Below are 14,685 nucleotides of genomic sequence, written 5' to 3' on the forward strand. Positions count from 1 at the left end.
ATTCTTTTAAAAATTCTTCAAGCTCTGCCATGGCTAGACAGCCATTCTCAAGTCTTGACATAGATTTTCAAGCCGATTTAAGTCAAGTTTTGACTGTAACTAGGCCACTCAGGAACATTCAGTGTTGTCTTGGTAAGCAACTGCAGTGTATATTTGGCCTTGGGTTTTAGGTTATTGTCCTGCTGAATGGTGAATTTGTCTCTGTGTCAGTTGGAAAGCAGACTGAAACAGGTTTTCCTCTAGGGTTTTATTTTTATCCAAAACAACTCCCTAGTCCTTGCCAATGACAAGCATATCCATAACATGATGCAGTCACCACCATGCTTGAAAAAAATTAAGACTGGTATTCAGTGACATGTTGGATTTGCCCCTAACAACACTTTATTCAGAACATAGTCAATTTCTTTACCATGTTTTTTGCAGTTTTACTTAGTACCTTGTTGCAAACAGGATGCATGTTTTGGAATATTTTTATTCTGTACATGCTTCCTTCTTTTCACTCTCATAGCTTACTATTGTGGAGTAACTACAACATTGTTGATCCATCCTCAGTTTTCTCCTATCACAGCCATTAAACTCTTTAACTGTTTTAAAATCACCGTTGGCCTCATGGTGAAATCAGAAAGCGGTTTCTTTCCTCTCCAACAACTAAGTTAGAAAGGACGCCTGTATCTTTGTAGGGACTGGGTATATTGATACAAAGTGCAATGAATAACTTCCCCATGCTCAAGGGGATATTCAATATCTGCCTTTTTTATTTATACCCCATCCACCAATAGGTGCCCTTCTTTGCCAGGCATTGGAAAACCTCCCAGGTCTTTGTGGTTGAATCTGTTTTTGAAATGCACTGCTCGACTGAGGGACTTTACAGATAATTGTATGTGTGGGGTACAAAGATGAGGTAGTCTTTCAAAAAATCAAGCCACTAGAGTCGATTTCCACGGCACCGCTGAAATCTATACTGAACAAAAATATAAATGCAACATTTGAAAAGATTAGACTGAGTTACAGTTCATATAAGAAAATCAGTCAATTGAAATAAATTCATGAGGCCCTAATTTATGGATTTCACATGACTGGGAATACAGATATACATCTGTTGGTCACAGATACAGTTGAAGTCAGAAGTTTACATACACTTAGGTTGGAGTCATTAAAACTTGTTTTTCAATCACTCCACAAATGTCTTGTTAACAAACTATAGTTTTGGAAAGTCGGTTAAGACATCTACTTTGTTCATGACACAAGTCATTTTTCCAACAATTGTTTACAGACAGATTATTTCACTTATCTGTAAGCACTGTATCACAATTCCAGTGGGTCAGAAGTTTACATACACTGAGTTGACTGTGCCTTTAAACAGCTTGGAAAATTCCAGAAAATTATGTCATGGCTTTAGAAGCTTCTGATAGGCTAATTGACATTATTTGTGTCAATTGGAGGTGTACCTGTGGATGTATTTCAAGGCCTACCTTCAAACTCAGTGCCTCTTTGCTTGACATCATGGGAAAATCAAAAGAAATCAGCCAAGACCTCAGAAAAAAAATTGTAGACCTCCACAAGTCTGGTTCATCCTTGGGCACAATTTCCAAACGCCTGAAGGTACCACGTTTATCTGTACAAACAATAGTACGCAAGTATAAATACCATGGGACCACGCAGCCGTCATATCGCTCAGGAAGGAGACGTGTTCTGTCTCCTAGAGATGAGCGTACTTTGGTGCGAAAAGTGCAAATCAATCCCAGGACAACAGCAGAGGACCTTGTGAAGATGCTGGAGGAAACAGGTACAAAAGTATCTATATCCACAGTAAAACAAGTCCTATATCGACATAACCTGAAAGGCAGCTCAGCAAGGAAGAAACCACCATAAAGCCAGACTACGGTTTGCAACTGCACATGGGGACAAAGATCGCACTTTTTGGAGAAATGTCCTCTGGTCTGATGAACCAAAAATAGAACTGTTTGGCCATAATGACCATTGTTATGTTTGGAGTAAAATGTGGGAAGCTTGCAAGCCGAAGAACACTAGCCTACAAACCTGACTCAATTACACCAGCTCTGTCAGGAGGAATGGGCCGAAATTCACCCAATTTATTGTGGGAAGCTTGTGGAAGGCTACACAAAACATTTGACCCAAGTTAAACAATTTAAAGGCAATGCTACTAAATACTAATTGAGTGTATGTAAACTTCTGACCCACTGGGAATGCGATGAAAGAAATAAAAGCTGAAATAAATCATTCTCTCTACTATTATTTTGATATTTCACATTCTTAAAATAAAGTGGGGATCCTAACTGACCTAAGAGGGAATTTTTACTAGGCTTAAATGTCAGGAATTGTGAGAAACTGAGTTGAAATGTATTTGGCAAAGGTGTATGTAAACTTACGACTTCAACTGTACCTTTAAAAGAAAGGTAGGCACGTGGATCAGAAAACCAGTCCGTATCTGGTGTGACCACCATTTGCCTCATGCAGCCTGACATCTCCTTCGCAGAGCGTTGATCAGGCGGTTGATTGTGGAATGTTGTCCCAATCTTCTTCAATGACTGTGCAAAGCTGCTATATATTGGGCGGGAACTGTAACACACTGTCGTACACATCGAACCAGAGCATCCCAAACATGCTCAATGGGTGACATGTCATGTCTGGCAAGCCTTGGAAGAACTGGGACATTTTCAACTTCCAGGATTTGGGTTCAGATCCTTGGGACATGGAGCTGTGCATTATCATGCTGAAACTTGAGGTGATGGCGGCAGATGAATGGCATGACAATGGGCCTCAGGATCTCGTCATGGTATCTCTGTGCATTCAAATTGCCATTGATAAAATGCAATTGTGTTCATTGTACGTAGCCTGCCCATACCATAACCCCACTCCCACCATGGGGAACTCTGTTCACAATGTTGACATGACCAGACCGCTCGCCACACAACGCCATATACGTGGTCTGCGGTTGTGAGGCCAGTTGGTCGTACTGCCAAATTCTCTAAAACGACATTGGAGGCGATTTATGGTAGAGAAATTAACATTCAATTTTCTGGCCACAGCTCTGGTGGACATTCCAGCAGTCAGCAAGCCAATTGCACACTCCCTCAACTTGAGACGTCTGTGGTATTGTGCTGTGTGTGACAGCTGTACATCTTAGAGTGGGCTTTTATTGTCCCCAGCACAAGGTGCACCTGTGTAATGATCATGTTGTTTAATCAGCTTTTTGATATGCCACACCTGTCAGGTGGATGGATTATCTTGGCGAAGGAGAAATGCTCACTAACAGGGATATTAACAAATTTGTGCACAACATTTTAGAGAATTAAGCTTTTTGTGCATATGGAACATTTCTGGGATCTTTTATTTCAGCTCATGAAACATGGGACCAACACTTTACATGTTGCGTTTATGTTTTTGTTCTGTGTATTTAGGCTTGCCATAACAAAAGGGTTGAATACTTATTGACTCAAGACATTTTAGCTTTAATTAATTAATTAGTAAACATTTCTAAAAACATAATTCCACTTTGACGTTATGGATTATTGTGTATAAGCCAGTGACACACAACATCTCAATTAAAACCATTTTAAATTCAGGCTGTAACAACAAATTGTGGAAAAAGTCAAGGGATGTGTATACTTTCTGAAGGCGCTGTCCCTAATAGAAAGTACATTTACTACACTATCAGATCTGTTATGTCTCTGAATATATTAGAACAAGCACAGCTCCATTTCGAATACATAAAAGACTAGACATAGATACATTTGCATGACAACAAGACAGTAGTAAATGAGGCTGTGGTGATGTTCTTCGACCAGACCTTTACCTATCCCTCAATACACCCCACTCTTCCCCCAGCAGAGATCACCATCCGGGTCGACGAGTCAGACTGCCTGTCGGCCGCCAGCTCCCACATGGACATGGAGACGGAGCGCTTCCTGTCCACGGGCACCCAGGGCGGCCGCCGGGTCTCCTTCAACGAGGCGGCGCTCTTCAACCACGGCAGGAAGGCCCTGGATAAAGGACGCAGGTCAGACAGATCCAGACGCCCACTCACTCCCCCGCACTAGACCATGCTGAAAATGCTCAGTATTCTGCACTACAAGACAATGACTGCCTTGGCAACAAAGTGTTTGTTTAAAAAATCTGTGAGAAGATTGGTGCATAGTTTGTTACATTGGAAGACATTATGGAGACAACTGTATAATACATTATAAAGGCAGTTTTAAAATAGTTGTTATGGATGGTTTATTACAGGATAATTATAGGGACTGATGCTCTGAAAATGGATTATACACATTCATAGAAAGGGTTTCCAAAATGCAGACATACTCGTGTAACATAATTGTGCGATGTAGCCCACTTTAGCTATAGGATGTGGGTCTGTACCCCACGAGTTTGACAAAAATGTACTATTTACTGTTCTGATTACGTCGGTAACCAGTTTATAATGGCAATTGGGCACCTCAGGGGTTTGTGACATATGGCCAATATATCAAATCAAATCACATTTTATTTGTCACATACACATGGTTAGCAGATGTTAATGCGAGTGTAGCGAAATGCTTGTGCTTCTAGTTCTGACGATGCAGTAATAACCAACGAGTAATCTAACCTAACAGTTCAACAACTACTACCTTATACACACAAGTGTAAAGGGATAAAGAATATGTACATAAAGATATATGAATAAGTGATGGTACAGAACGGCATAGGCAAGATGCAGAAGATGGTATCGAGTACAGTATATACATATGAGATGAGTAATGTAGGGTATGTAAACATAAAAGTGGCATAGTTTAAAGTGGCTAGTGATACATGTATTGCATAAAGATGGCAAGATGCAGTAGATGATATAGAGTACAGTATATACATATACATTATATTAAGTGGCATTGTTTAAAGTGGATAGTGATACATTTTTGATCAATTCCCATCAATTTCCATTATTAAAGTGAGCTGGAGTTGAGTCAGTATGTTGGCAGCAGCCACTCAATGTTAGTGGTGGCTGTTTAACACTCTGATGGCCTTGAGATAGAAGCTGTTTTTCAGTCTCTCGGTCCCTGCTTTGATGCACCTGTACTGACCTCGCCTTCTGGATGATAGCGGGGTGAACAGGCAGTGGCTTGGGTGGTTGTTGTCCTTGATGATCTTTATGGCCTTCCTGTGACATCGGGTGGTGTAGGTGTCCTGGAGGGCAAGTAGTTTGCCCCCAGTGATGCGTTGTGCAGACCTCACTACCCTCTGGAGAGCCTTACGGTTGTGGGCGGAGCAGTTGCCGTACCAAGCGGTGATACAGCCCGACAGGATGCTCTCGATTTTGCATCTGTAGAAGTTTGTGAGTGCTTTTGGTGACAAGCCAAATTTCTTCAGCCTCGTGAGGTTGAAGAGGCGCTGCTGCGCCTTCTTCACAACACTGTCTGTGTGGGTGGACCAATTCAGATTGTCCGTGATGTGTACGCCGAGGAACTTAAAACTTACTACCCTCTCCACTACTGTCCCGTTGATGTGGATAGGGGGGTGCTCCCTCTGCTGTTTCCTGAAGTCCACAATCATCTCCTTTGTTTTGTTGACGTTGAGTGTGAGGTTATTTTCCTGACACCACCCTCCGAGGGCCCTCACCTCCTCCCTGTAGGCCGTCTCGTCGTTGTTGGTAATCAAGCCTACCACTGTAGTGTCGTCCGGAAACTTGATGATTGAGTTGGAGGCGTGCATGGCCACGCAGTCGTGGGTGAACAGGGAGTACAGGAGAGGGCTCAGAACACACCTTTGTGGGGCCCCAGTGTTGAGGATCAGCGGGGTGGAGATGTTGTTACCCACCCTCACCACCTGAGGGTGGCCCGTCAGGAAGTCCAGTACCCAGTCGCACAGGGCGGGGTCGAGACCCGGGGTCTCGAGCTTGATGACGAGTTTGGAGGGTACTATGGTGTTAAATGCTGAGCTGTAGTCGATGAACAGCATTCTCACATAGGTATTCCTCTTGTCCAGATGGGTTAGGGCAGTGTGGTTGCAATTGCGTCGTCTGTGGACCTATTAGGGCAGTAAGCAAATTGGAGTGGGTCTAGGGTGTCAGGTAGGGTGGAGGTGATATGGTCCTTGACTAGTCTCTCAAAGCACTTTATGATGACGGAAGTGAGTGCTACGGAGCGGTAGTCGTTTAGCTCAGTTACCTTAGCTTTCTTGGGATCAGGAACAATGGTGGCCCTCTTGAAGCAATGGTGAACAGCAGACTGGGATAAGGATTGATTGAATATGTCCGTAAACACACCAGCCAGCTGGTCTGCCCATGCTCTGAGGACGCGGCTGGGGATGCCGTCTGGGCCTGCAGCCTTGCGAGGGTTAACACGTTTAAATGTTTTACTCACGTCGGCTGCAGTGAAGGAGAGTCCACAGGTTTTGGTAGCGGGCCATGTCAGTGGCACTCTATTGTCCTCAAAGCGAGCAAAGAAATTATTAAGTCTGTCTGGGAGCAAGACATCCTGGTCCGCAACGGGGCTGGTTTTCTTTTTGTAATCCGTGATTGACTGTAGACCCTGCCACATACAGTTGGCTCATTCATCCCCCTCCTCTCCCCTGTAACTATTCCCCAGGTCGTTGCTGCAAATGAGAATGTGTTCTCAGTCAACTTACCTGGTAAAATAACGGTAAAATAAAATAAAAAAATAAACATACCTCTTGTGTCTGAGCTGTTGAATTGCAACTCTACTTTGTCTCTATACTGACGCTTAGCTTGTTTGATTGCCTTGCGGAGGGAATAGCTACACTGTTTTTATTCGGTCATGTGACGGCTAATGACTGTGTCCAGGCACTCCGTGTTGCGTCGTGCTTAAAACAGCCCTTATCCATGTTATATTGTCCATATACCACACCTCTGGCCTTATTGCTTAAATGTATTATGTATGGTAACTAAGCTCTGTGCTCTCTCTTTCTGACTGTCCGGGTTCTTTGCATGAGCCCCACCTCATTCTGATATGCAAATTAAGTTTAGAGATTCTGTAGGGCAAAATATATATTACAGCTGAGCCTTGAGTTTGAAGTGAGAAAATCATTTTTTTATCGGTTGAAAGTTAACACAGCTCAGTAACTGCACCCATGTTGCATCAGCATTCTCTATTCACCATCTTTCCCTAAACAAATGTTCTCTGATTCTGGTCCCAGGAACCTACAGTGTGTGCAAGCTTTTTTCCTAGCCCAGTACTGAAAACTTCCAACAAAGGAAACGGTTGATGATTTGTCTAATCAGGTGTAGGGATAGCTGAGAACAAATACTTCACTCCTTGTGGCTCCCGAGGACAAGGATAGAAGAACATTCCTTGTAAGGGATTGCACCATAGAATTTATATTGCATCAGCCTTGAACTCTCTGAACTGTTTCTCAACTGTTTTCCACCTCAGGTACACGTTGACTGAGGGTGACTTCCACCACCTGAAGAATGCGCGACTCACACACCTCCACATCCCGCCCTTGGCCCTCAAGATCGTCACCATCCACGAGTGTGAGACATCAGAGAACAGCATGGCCATGACGACTCGCCCCGCCGCCAAGTCCAGCCTTTCCATCTTCCAGGTGACAGCCGTGCTGCTATTAGCATTGATACATCATTAGTCATGACTTGACCAATTAGGCCGTCCATCATTGTGGGGCCCACAGCGTGTTTCAGCCCTATCAGATACAGCCCAGGGATCATTCTGCCTCCTCTTTCCAATGAGACATATACATTGATTTTGCATTTAACTGAAGTTTCTCAATCATTATGTGTATAGCCGGCACTGTGTGCCCTGCGGCCCCTATGTCCCCTACCCCAGACAGTGTTGACCAGTCTGAGTGTCAGCCCCAGCTCAGCCCTCCCTGGGGACACCCTCAACTCGATGGTGGACTCCAGCTTCAGTGAGAGTTCCCTGGTCCCGGGACTCAAGAAGCCCAGCAGCAGCGTGAGTCACTTACCCCCTATCTATCTATCAATCAGTCAACCCACTAACGAACCAATCAATCAAATGTTATCTACAGTATTAAACACTGAGTTAATCCCTCATCATCACATACAAAGTGTGTGCCTTCAGAAAGTGTTAACCCTCTTGACACATTTTGATGTGTTACAGCCTAAATTTTAAATGTATTCAAAAAATACTTTTTTATCACCGGCCTACACACACAATACCCCATAATGTCAAAGTGGATTTAGATTTTTTTTTTTTTACTATTCAACGCCTAAATAAGTTCAGGAGTAAACAAGTCACATAACAAGTTGTTTGGACTCACTTAGTTTGCAATAATAGTGTTTAATGACTACCTCATCTCTGTACGCCAAACATACAATTATCTGTGAGGTCCCTCAGTTTATCAGTGAATTCAAACACAGATTCAACCACAAAGACCAGGGAGATTTTCCAATGCCTCGCTAAGAAGGGCACCTATTGGTGGATGGGTAAAAATATATAAAGCCGACATTGAATATCCCTTTGAACATTGAAGTTATTAATTACACTTTGGATGGTGTATCAATATACCCAGTCTCTACAAAAATACAGGCGTCCTTCCTAACTCAGTTGCCGAAGAGGAAGAAAACTGCTCAGAGATTTCACCATGGGGCCAATGGTGACTTTAAACAGTTACAAAGTTTAATGGCTGTGATAGGAGAAAACTGAGGAGGAATCAACAGCATTGTAGTTACCCCACAATACTAACTTAATAGACCCTTTCTGTGTTGGAAAACATTGCCACACGAGGGCGATGCGCGTAAGTTGATGGCAGAACAAGAATGAGTTCATTATAGGACACCATAAAAAAAGTCTCTATTTACATGTGTGATGTGCACTCATAAGCAACAACTTTTGGATTATAATTGGATTGTAAGGCTGGTATGAATGTTCTGCTTAATATAATGTTTGTCATCATCAAATCAATTGCATTATTCTTAAAAACACATCAATTTCAACCAGTAAAATGGCTCTTTGCCTAGCTTTTGCTACATCCTATATCAATGAGAGTTAGCATTCTAGCTAACAACTGCTGCATCCAAAATAGTTATTTTGCAAAGATCACAATCAAATACACTGCTGGTCAAAAGTTTTAGAACACCTACTAATTCAAGGTTTCTTATTTTTACTATTTTCTACATTGTAGAATAATAGTGAAGACATCAAAACTATGAAATAACACATATGGAATCCTGTAGTAACCAAAAAAGTGTTAAACAAATCAAAATATATTTTATATTTGAGATTCTTCCAATAACCACCCTTTGCCTTGATGACAGGTTTGCACACTTTTGGCATTCTCTCAACCAGCTTCATGAGGTATTCACCTGGAATGCATTTCAATTAACCGGTGTGCCTTCTTAAAAGTTCATTTGTCAAATTTCTTTCCTTCTTAATGCGTTTGAGCCAATCAGTTGTCTTGTGACAAGGTAGGGGGGTATACAGAAGATAGCCCTATTTGGTAAAAGACCAAGTCCATGTTATGGTAAGAACAGCTCAAATAAGCAAAGAGAAACGACAGCATCATTACTTTAAGACATGAAGGTCAGTCAGTACAGAAAATGTAAAGAACTTTGAAAGTGTCTTCAAGTGCAGTCACAAAAACCATCAAGCGCTATGATGAAACTGGCTCTCATGAGGACCGCCACAGGAATGGAAGACCCAGAGTTACCTCTGCTGCAGAAGATAAGTTCATTAGAGTTACCAGCCTCAGAAATTGCAGCCCAAATAAATGCTTCACAGAGTTCAAGTAACAGACACATCTCAACATCAACTGTTCAGAGTACACTGTGTGAATCTCTCCTTCATGGTCAAATTGCTGCAAAGAAACCACTACTAAAGGACACCAATAATAAGAAGAGACTTGCTTGAGCCAAGAAACACGAGCAATGAATATTAGACCGGTGGAAATCTGTCCTTTGGTCTGATGAGTCCAATTTGGAGATTTTTGGTTCCAACTGCAATGTCTTTGTGAGACGCGGTATGTGTGAACGGACGGTCTCCGCATGTGTTTTTCCCACCGTAAAGCATGGAGCAGATGTTATGGTGTGGGGGTGATTTGCTGGTAACATTGTATGCGATTTATTTAGAATTCAAGGCACATTTAACCAGCATGGCTACCACAGCATTCTGCAGCGATACACCACCCCATCTGGTTTGCGCTTAGTGGGACGATCATTTGTTTTTCAGGACAATGACCCAAAACACACCTCCAGGCTGTGTAAGGGCTATTTTACCAAGAAGGAGAGTGATGGAGTGCTGCATCAGATGACCTGGCCTCCACAATCCCCCGACCTCAACCCAATTGAAATGGTTTGGGATGAGTCGGACCGCAGAGTGAAGGAAAAGCAACCAACAAGTGCTCAGCATATCTGGAACTCCTTCAAGACTGTTGGAAAAGCATTCCAGGTGACTACCTCATGAAGCTAGTTAGAATTCCAGGTGAAGCTGGTTGAGAGAATGCCAAGAGTGTGCAGAGCTGTCATTAAGGCAAATGGAGGATATTTGAAGAATCTCAAATATTAAATATATTTGGATTTGTTAAAGTTTATTTTGGTTACTACATGATTCCGTATGTGTTTTTTTCATAGTTTTGATGTCTTCACTATTATTCTACAATGTAGAAAATAGTAAAAATAAAGAAAAACCCTTGAATGAGTAGATGTTCTAAAACTTTTGACCGGTAGTGTATAATCTTAGTGACTTTTCAAGCTGGAATAGAAACCTAATTGTAAGATTATGAGAACCCTAAAAAAGGTATATTGTTTAGAAAAAAGAAAAACGTAAATCTAGGCTATGTTGAATGGGCGCAGATGGCTATGGCTTTCTTACTCCCGCAAAGAGTTGTGCACATCTGTGTGTGACGTCAGTGTGTCATGTACTGGAAAAGGGTCTGACACTTCTTGAAAATCTATGGCAAGACCTGAAAATGTTTGTCAAGAAATGATCAACAACCAATTTGATAGACCTTCAGAATTTTGAACAACGTTGCACAATCCAGGTGTGGAAAGCTCTTAGAGACTTACCCAGAAAGACTCACATCTCTAATCGCTGCCATAGGTGCTTCTTCAAAGTATTGACTCAGGGGTGTGAATACTTACGTAAATTAGTATTTAGTAAAATAATTTTAAATACATTTGCAAACGATTCCTAAAATATGTTTTCACTTTGTCATTATGGGGTATAGTGTGTAGAGGGGTAAAACATTTTTTTTTAAATACATTTTGAATTCAAGGCTGTAACACACCAATATGTGGAATAAGTCAAGGGGTATGAATACTTTCTGAAGGCACTGTACGTATGGTAGGGCCGAATTTTGAATGACCGTATTATTGGGTTGGATATAAACCCTAACGTTTAAATTAAAATCCTAATTTAACCATGGAATACAGTTAGCCGCTAATCACGAGTATTAATTGGTCTGGAAACGTTGGAGCCTAGAGGTCATCATGAAGCCTCTGAACCATTAGAGGAGGAGTAACGCATGTGCATCCACAGTGGTGGAGGATGATGTGTAAACAAGGGATAGACTCTGGAAAGGCCTTGTTCGGGGAAGATTACAGACACCACTGCTCCCCACATCTCTTCATCGCTCCTGGCTGTTCACCGGCCCCACTTCCTTCTCCGTGGTAGATAGGAGAAAGTTAACTGTTGTATGGCAAATGTTCACATTTTTGTTGTTTCTTAACTTTGGGAGGAGAGAGCGAGCAAATAAAAACTCATTTTTATATCAACTTCAATGTTTTCTTTAAGGTGTTGAGTACCTTTCATATTACAATTACAAAAACGTTATTGCCCATACAATATGGACAATTCCCTTATATCCCCTCCTTGACGTGGATGTCAATTTAAGGCAGCCCCCCGCACCTCTCTGATTCAGAGGGGTTGAGTTAAATGTGGAATACCCATTTCGGTTGAATGCATTCAGTTGTGCAACTGACTAGGTTTCCCCTTTCCCTCTCTCTCCCCCAGATTGAGGTGATGGTTTCTTGCTCCAGGAATGGGGGCAGTCCGTCTTTGAGTGAGGGGGCGTCGGTGACGTCTGTGGCGGGTGCGTCCCCTAGCGCGGGAGTGGGGCAGGGCCCGGTCCTGCAGTTCTTCACCAAGCTGAGGCGCCATGCCAGCCTAGAGGGGGCCAGCCCATACTTCAAGATCAAGAAGTGGAAGCTGGACAGCAGCCAGCGGGCTTCTAGTCTGGACACCAGAGGTAGAACAGACTTCTTATTAATATTTATGTGAAGTATGTTTCAGGCTTACTGTATGTACAGAATGATAGATGGAGCATCGGCCTCATTTAAATGGTTCTTTGTACTCAAATTTAGTGTACAAATTCTATTTTAAAGACAATGCTTCTTAAGAATGAGGTCCAACTGTAACAGGCTTCACTTAACTGCTAAGGCACGTTGTGTACACTACACTACACACACACACACACACCCTCTGACAGATGGCTTTATGACGCAGGACTCTTCTCTTCCAAGGCATTGTGAGCCTAACTGAAGCCTCCCCACAGCTTTCCTCACAAGCACACAAATACTGCTCCCCCTCCTGCTCCCCCTACACACAGCTAACAACAGAGCACACAGTTCCAACACCCCCCAAATAGACTATATATACAAAAGTATGTGGACACTGCTTCAAATTAGTGGATTTGGCGATTCAATCACACCCGTTGCTGACAGGTATATAAAATTGTTCACAAAGCCATGCAATCTCCATAGACAAACATTGGCAGTAGAATGGCTTTACTGAAGAGCTCAGTGACTTTCAACTTAGCACTGTCATAGGATGCCACCTTTCCAACATGTCAGTTTGTCAAATTTCTGCCCTGGTAGTGCTGCCCCGGTCAACTGTAAGTGCTGTTATTGTGAAGTGGAAACATCTAGGAGGAAAAACGGCTCAGCCGCGAAGTTGTAGGCCACACAAGCGCACAGAACGGGGCCGCCGAAAGCGTATAGCGGGAGCTTCGTGAAATGGGTTTCCATGGCCGAGCATCCGCACACAAGCCTAAGATCACCATGCGCAATGCCAGCTGGAATGGTGTAAAGCTTACAGCAAATGAACTCTGGAACAGTGGAAACGCGTTCTCTGGAGTGATGAATCACGATTCACCATCTGGCAGTCTGACGAATGAATCTGGGTTTGGCAGATGCCAGGAGAATGCTACCTGCCCCAATGCATAGTGCCAACTGTAGAGTTTGGTGGAGGAGGAATAATGGTCTGAGGCTGTTTTTCATGATTTGGGCTAGGCCCTTAAGTTCCAGTGAAAGGAAATTTTAACGCTACAGCATACAATTACATTGTAGATGATTCTGTGCTTCCAACTTTGTGGCAACAGTTTGGGGAAGGCCCTTTCCTGTTTCAGCACAAAGCGAGGTCACTACAGAAATGGTGTGTCAAGATCGGTGTGGAAGAATTTGACTGGCCTGCACAGAGCCCTGACCTAAACTCCATCGAACACCTTTGGGCTGAATCGGAACGCGACTGTGAGCCAGGCCTAATAGCCCAACTTCAGTGCCCGACCTCACTAATGCTCTTGTGGCTGAATCGAAGCAAATCCTTGCAGCAATGTTCCAACATCTAGTGGAAAGCTTCCCCAACTTCATATTAATGCCAATGATTTTGGAATGAGATGTTAGACGAGCAGGTGTCCACATACTTTTGGTAATGTAGTGTATCTCAATGCCTGCTGGTATCTCTTCAGCGGACTGGTACAGTACATAAGCAGATAAGACATGCTAACCTCTCACAATTACAATAACAGGGGAGGTTAGCATTTCTGGGGGGGGGTATGATATTTGTGCATCTAACTTTGTCACTCATCATTATTCACGATTCATTCAGGACTATGCGTAATCATGGTAGCATCCACATTAATGTGGAAGTGTTTAGAAAGATATTCTATTCTCATTTACAATAAAATTGACACTACATTATTTACCATTTTAATTTCTATTGCATCCAACAAGTTTGTATAGTTACAAGCTTAATGTAATCATTGCATGCTAGGTTATACACATAAGTAAAAAAAAATGTAAACATTTTGGTCCACTAAAATGTGGGGACTATGTACAAACAGTGCTATTATTTTTAAACGGTTCACCCGATATGGATGAAAATACCCTTAAAATAAAGCAGTCAGTCTGCACTTTAATCCCTAGTCATTGTATCATTTCAAATCCAAAGTGCTGGAGTACAGAGCCAAAATAACAAATGTGTCACTGTCCCAATACATTTGTAGCTCACCTATATGTTTGGGGCAAATCCAATACAACACATTACTTAGTCCCACTCTCCATATTTTCAAGCATAGTAGTGGCTTCATCATGTTATGGGTATGCTTGTAATCTTTAAGGACTGTGGAGTTTTTCAGGATAAACGTAATGGAGCTTAACACAGGCAAAATCCTAGAGGAAAACCTTGTTCAGTTGGCTTTCCACCAGGCACTGGGAGATTATTTCACCTTTCAGCAGAACAATAACCTAAAACACAAGGCCTGGAGTTGCTTACCAAGAAGACAGTGAATGTTCCTGAGTGGTCAATTTGACAGTTTGAAGAATTTTGAAAAGAATGATGGGCAAATATTGTACAATCCAGTTGTGCAAAGCTCTGAGAGACTTACCCATAAAGATATTTCTGTATTTCATTGTCAATAAATGTGCAAGAATGTCAAAAACAAGTTTTAATTTTGTCATATTATTGGGTTTTGTGTGTAGAT

General features: G+C 42.4%; 1 protein-coding gene across 3 annotated transcripts in view; it reads left to right on the plus strand.

Annotated features, from left to right (window-relative positions):
• Positions 1 to 14,685, plus strand: part of LOC129810881 (voltage-dependent calcium channel beta subunit-associated regulatory protein-like) — a 56,962-nt gene that overhangs the window by 36,658 nt on the left and 5,619 nt on the right. For 2 of the 3 annotated variants that reach the window (XM_055861847.1, XM_055861849.1), the window contains exons 5-8: positions 3,850 to 4,021; positions 7,386 to 7,557; positions 7,755 to 7,922; positions 11,940 to 12,174. In XM_055861847.1, the coding sequence (XP_055717822.1) occupies positions 3,850 to 4,021; positions 7,386 to 7,557; positions 7,755 to 7,922; positions 11,940 to 12,174 (747 nt within the window). The remainder of the gene's footprint in view (positions 1 to 3,849; positions 4,022 to 7,385; positions 7,558 to 7,754; positions 7,923 to 11,939; positions 12,175 to 14,685) is intronic. The other variant, XM_055861850.1, reaches the window with a different exon arrangement.

Source organism: Salvelinus fontinalis, chromosome 14 (genome assembly GCF_029448725.1).
Source record: "Salvelinus fontinalis isolate EN_2023a chromosome 14, ASM2944872v1, whole genome shotgun sequence".
Lineage (NCBI taxonomy): Eukaryota > Metazoa > Chordata > Actinopteri > Salmoniformes > Salmonidae > Salvelinus > Salvelinus fontinalis.